Source organism: Hemicordylus capensis, chromosome 6 (assembly GCF_027244095.1).
Source record: "Hemicordylus capensis ecotype Gifberg chromosome 6, rHemCap1.1.pri, whole genome shotgun sequence".
Taxonomy (NCBI): domain Eukaryota; kingdom Metazoa; phylum Chordata; class Lepidosauria; order Squamata; family Cordylidae; genus Hemicordylus; species Hemicordylus capensis.
Genome location: NC_069662.1, coordinates 69,652,071 through 69,658,070, shown reverse-complemented (window position 1 = coordinate 69,658,070; position 6,000 = coordinate 69,652,071). Strand labels below are relative to the sequence as shown.

At 48.9% G+C, this 6,000-nt stretch overlaps 1 protein-coding gene across 2 annotated transcripts in view; it reads left to right on the top strand.

Moving 5' to 3' along the window:
• Nucleotides 1-4,041: 4,041 nt before the first annotated feature.
• BAG1 (BAG cochaperone 1) overlaps nt 4,042-6,000 on the top strand; it is a 46,849-nt gene continuing 44,890 nt past the window's right edge. For both annotated transcript variants that reach the window (XM_053261706.1, XM_053261705.1), the window contains exon 1: nt 4,042-4,415. In XM_053261706.1, coding sequence (XP_053117681.1) covers nt 4,247-4,415 — 169 coding nt within the window. In that variant the 5' untranslated portion in view covers nt 4,042-4,246. The remainder of the gene's footprint in view (nt 4,416-6,000) is intronic.

The following is a 6,000-nucleotide window of genomic DNA, read 5'->3' as shown; positions in this document are numbered from 1 at the left end:
TCAGAAGCAGGAAACCTGCCAGGGAGGCAGTTGGCCCATTAGACAATGAGGGAGTGAAAAGGATGATTAAGGAGGATATGGAGGTTTCAGAGAAGCTCAATGAGTTCTTTGCGTCCGTCTTCATGGCAGGGGATACTGAGCATATACCTGTTCTTGAACCAGGCTTTTAGGGGATGGAGGCTAAAGAACTGAGCCAGATAGAAGTGACGAGAGATGATGTTCTAAACTGTCTGGATAAACTGAAAACTAACAAATTGCCAGGTCTGGATGGCATCCATCCAAGAGTCCTCAAAGAACTCAAATGTGAAATTGCCGACCTCCTTGCTAGCATATATGACTTATCCCTACGATCGGGCTCTGTACCAGAGGACTGGAAAGTAGCCAATGTAACACTGATTTTCACAAAGGGATCCAGAGGTGGTCCGGGAAATTACAGGCCAGTTAGCTTAACATCCGTTCCAGACAATTCGATGGAAAGCATCCTCAAGGATCAAATTGTAAAGCACATAAAAGAAGAGGCCCTGCTGGGAGAGAACCAGCATGGCTTCTTCAAAGGTAAATCTTGCCTCCACCTGAGATACCAGGGTGAGGCCTGGGTCCAGGAGTACTCCCAACTTGCACACCTGCTCTTTTTGGGGGAGTGTAACCCCATCCAGCACAGGAAGATCTAACTCACCCCTCAGATTCTGAGCCCCCACAATGAGCACCTCCGTCTTGCTTGGATACAGCTTCAATTTGTTATCCCTCATCCAGCCCCTTACTGCCTGTAGGCAGGCATTTAGAGAATGAGTGCTGTTTTCTGAAGATGAAAAGGAGAAGTAGATTTGGGTGTTATCAGCATACTGATAACACCCAGCACCAAACCTCCTGATGACCTCACCCAGCGGTTTCATGTAGATGTTAAAAAGCATTGGTGACAGAATGGAGCCCTGAGGGACTCCATATAACAGCTCCTGTTTTGAGGAGCAACTGTCACCAAGCTCCACCATCTGGAATCTACCTGAGAGACAGGAACGGAACCACTGCAAAGCAGTGCCCACTACCCCCAACTCCCCCAGGCGATCCAGAAGGATACCACGGCCGATGGTATCAAACGCCGCTGAGAAATCCAGAAGAACCAGCAGAGTCACACTCCATCTGTCGATACCCTGGTAAAGGTCATCCATCAGGCCGACCAAGGCTGTCTCAACCCCATAGCCAGCTCTAAAGCCAGTTTGAAATGGGTCTAGATAATCAGTTTCCTCCAAGACTGCCTGGAGCTAGTCGGCCACCACCCTCTCAATCACCTTGCCCAACCAAGGGAGATTGGAGATTGGCCTGTAGCTGTCCATCGCTAAGGGGTCCAGGGAAGGCTTCTTTAAGAGTGGTCTAACCATTGCCTCCTTCAGGCAGGGGGGCACCCTACCCTCCCTCAGCGATGCATTTACGATATTAACTAGGCCACCTCCAACAATCTCCCTCCTAGAGAGAAGCAGCCAAGTTGGGCAAGGCTCCAGAGAACAGGTGGTAGGCCGCACCTCCCCAAGCAGCTTGTCCACATCCTCAGGAGACACAGATTGAAACTCATCCAATCTAATACTGCAAGAGGGATTGCTGGACACCTCCTTCATAGACCTTGCAGAAATAGTGGAGTCAGCCCAAATACAGGAGATCTTATTCGCAAAGGCATTTGCCTTTGCTCTCCTCCACTCCCCTTCCCTTGTGTGCCTAGCCTTCCTGAGGGCCAAGCCAGATGTGATATAGGAGTTCCTGCTGCCAGATCTCTTGTGTCCTGTCTAGTTGGACTCTGGATTGTAAGCCTGAGATCAGGGCACGTGTCTTCTTTTTGCTGCATGTAGAACACCAAATAGCTGTTATGGACTCTTTAGAAAGACTAACGTTAAAATCATCATTTCATTCCAAATCTTTAATAAAGGTGAGGAATGTTACAAAATAATAAACAAAAGGATTTTACTTCTAATTATTCCTTTGTTAAAACTTGGCCTTGTTAACTTGTCTGTTTCAGAGAATGGGAAAGTGGCAGTGGAGTATAGCTCTCCCCAGGAAGACCCCATTGACTGTTTAACAGAAGAGGAACTGAAAGGTCTTACCTTCATGAGTTGGAAGGAGTGAATAGGGAATGAGCATTCTCTCTTATTTCAATGCATGGACTTTTAAATTCAATGGGCTAACTGTAGTTTTTTCTCTATAGCATTGTGATGGGAAAAGCATTTTCTATACATAAATTGGTTACAGATTCATTCACACAATTCAGACACTGAAGAATGCATACACAAAATACTGTAATGCATGAGCAAGCTCTTGTATATTATGGATGCATATTCAAGACTGTAACAAAGATTTGCTGTTTCTTCATCTATTTGCAGTGAGGTTGATTATCTTATTCTTCCAAGTGCTAGTGTGAGGATTGTGGTCTGCTATTTATGGATATTTAGATGTGGTGACGTATCTATAGCTACAAAGATTAGGATAGTTCAGACAATGGTTTTTACTGTGACACTCTATGGATGCAAAAGCTGGACTTCGAAGAAGCAAGATAGGAAAAGCATTGACACTTTTGAACTTTGGTGCAGGAGAAGACTTTGGAGGATACCATGGACAGCCAGGAAAACAAACTAATGGATCATAGAACAAATCAATCCAGAATTTTCACTCGAGGCACAAATGACCAGGGTCAAACTATCATACTTCAGACACATTATGCGAAAACCCAGCTCCCTTGAGAAGTCCATAATGCTGGGGAAAGTTAAAGAGAAGAGGAGGACAACAACCAGCAGCAAGGTGGATGGACTCAATTACGATAGCAATGAATGCACCGCTGAGCAGAGGCGTAACAAGGCTGGAGTGGGCCCAGAGACAAAATTTTAAAATGGGCCTCTCGCTGATACACACACACTTCACAATATATAGTCATGTGACTTGCCTCTGGGGGGCCCCTCGAGGCATGGGGGCCCCCAGGTAGCCGCCTCCCCTTGCCTAATAGTAGTTACGCCCCTGCCACTGAGAGACCCTTAAAGGCCAAGTTGAAGACAGATTATCCTGGAGAGAATCTATCTATGTGGTTGCTAAGAGCTGACACTGACTTGATGGTACTTAATCATTCCAACCATCACTTATGGCCCATAACATTTAAAGGGTCACTTCAGTATATGGAAGATAGAAATGCCAAAAGCTGTGTAAATTGAGAGCATTTTGTTTGTATACTTCAATTTGCAATTAAAAAAACTTGCAATAGCAGTTTTCAAACTGTTGTGAGGGGTCTGCAATAAGAAGGTTAGCAATAGCAATGAACTTCCATAACAGTCTGCTGCTACTCTTTCCCTTAAAAGTGCAACTGCATGGGAGTGTGTGAGAAACTGCAGTCCCCAGGGTTAGATTAACCCATAGGTTAATGAGGCTGTAGTCTTAGGCGGGCCCTTGTATTTTTTTGGCCCTCTATTCTTAGAAATTTAGACCCTTCATTCAGGCCCTTCTCTCCCACTAGCTTTAGGCCTCTCATAACCTTAATCTGTCCTGGCACTCTCATTGCCTTGGTCAATAACTTATGCGAACGTCTTGGATTCTGCCCCAGAAATATTTGTATGAAATGGGGGTTCTGTAACCAAAGTTCCATGATTCTGAGGCCAACAAAGGTGTACAGAAAGTTTTCCTTGAGATAGCTTTAAAATGACAAGCTTATAAAAATAGACACTGTATTGTGTAATCAAAAGCACTGAGTGGACGGTGACTCTGAGGACTAATCACATAATCTGAAACTTTGGCAGTGCTCTTTAAAACTGTATTCTAGAGTACTGGATCTGTTCCTGTATCTGACAGGAACATAATTGGTGTAACAACTGTCTTTGGCATGGAGGTAAGTGATGCGAAAAGCCGCACCTGCTGCAGTCTTGTACAGTTTTAAAGGCTCAGAAGCAACAGGGCTAGTTTTTGTTTTAAACATGCCTCCTTTGTATACGCTCAGAGCTATAAGCTTGTTCTTTCAATGAGTGAAGCATGCTCCACCCCTTTGTACCAGGAAAAGCTTCACTTGCTACATTCCTGCATCTCAGTCTGCTGTTAAAGGCGAGGGGCAGTGGGAGGTGTATCTGCCTGATTCCCGACATGGTTAGGCTCACTTTTCGTGGGCTCTCTCCAGTGGGTGCCTGCCTCATAGCCCTTTGACTATCGGGCGAGGCGCCCCCCAGCCGTCCATCGCGGCGTCGGCTTCGGAGGACTCGGTAGGCTTCTGGAGGGAACCTGCTTTCCCATGCCCGCCCCCTTTTCTCGGGTTCCTGCAGGTTTCCGGCCCGGGAGGAAGCGCTGCTGCCAGGCAGCAGGCAGACTCCGAGACAGCTCCTTGAGCGAAAAAGGCAAGCAGCAGACGGCGATGGCGGTGCCCGGCGGGAGCTTAGCTCTGATGGTGACTGTCACCTACGGTAAGAGCTGGAGCAGCCACGGCAGAGGACGGATGGGGATGGGGATGGGGCGGGCGAGCAAGTCTCGGTCTCCTGGCGGACTGCTGCGGTCGTGTAAGGCAGAGCGGCAGGAGAGCCAGAAGGACGCGCCCCTTCCCCCGTGGGCCAGCCAGGCAGAGGCGCCACTGTGGCGTGGGTCTCGGCCTACAACAAAAATATTTCCGTTTATCCTGCGCTAGGGCCCCTACCCCCGGATCCTCCTCACTTCCTTCTCGCTGTGACAGATACGATCCCAACCCTTGGCCAGGATTACCCCCCTCTCCTCTCCTCTCCATGGAACAATCGCCGTGTCTCTGTGCGATTGGAGCGAGGCAGATCATCGGTGATGGTGCTAGGGAAGTATATGTTGGCTGTGGCTTTGCCTAAGGCAAGGAATTCTAGGAATCTTCTGTTTCGAACCCCAGAGCTTTTAACGCAATAAGGCCAGAGTGCCTCTGAGCATGTGCAGAGTAAGAGCTAATGAAGTGACTAGAGAGATTGTGAGTTGTGAATCAGGAAGTCGATGGTTAAAATCTCTGCCATGTACTCATCTTCACAGCTGGCCATGTGTTCCATGTGTTCTGTCATCTCTGCTCTTCAAAGTCTGTATTCTGAGGATAACACTATACAGAGGTGCACCTAGGTAATTTCGAGCCTGGAACTAAAGGCCTTTGGAGCACACACACACACACACCCCACCGCTGCAAGTTGAGCATTATCTCCCCCACACACACAGAGACAGTATTTTTAACATGTAGGTTCTTGAGGGCACAAACAGCAACTGAACTCAATAGAATGTAAGATTAAAAAACAGATATATTTATGCAAATATTTAACAGAAACATTTCAACCCATAACATATTCCCATCCCACCCCACATATTTCTTCCTCCACTCCCTCCTCTGTCTCTAAAGCACCCAGCACAGGTCACAATCACGCTTGCTAGCAGCAACCACACCACCCAGGACAGACTAAAGAGTATTTGGGGGCCTCCAGGAGGAGGTGTAGGCCCTGGACTTTGGCCCCAAAGTCCAGGGTAAGAGTACCACTGACATTCTAGCAGGAGCAGAACAATTTTTTTAAAAAAAACCCACTGATAATATCCTCTATAATAAAGAGCCTGTGTGTGCGCCCGTGTCTCCCTCAGCCGTTCTGGGCATGCGCAGCCGAGGCGGCGGCGGAGCTGTGGCCGAGGCCTGGCCGCGCCGCCAAAGCCGGGCGGGGGGAAGAGGCAGCGGGGGAAGCCGGCCGAGGTGGCGGCAGAGCCGAGGCCTGGCGGCGGCGCCGAAACCAGGCGGGGGGAAGAGGACCCCCCCACCCGAAACCACCGCGACACTCTGCCTGTTCGGACGGAGGAGCTGCGGCTTCTTTGGCCTGGGAGGAGTCGCCCGGGCGGGCGGGCTGGCGAGAGAGCAGTGGAGCGGCCTCTTCTTCCGCCTCCTCCCCTCCGGTCCTCGGCAGCTACTCACAGCTGGGCTTTTGCGCGCCGCCACCACGTGAGAAGGTTAACCAAGCTGTCAGAATCGCTTTTTTCAACAGCAGCCCAAGCGTGAGCTGCGCTTACAGT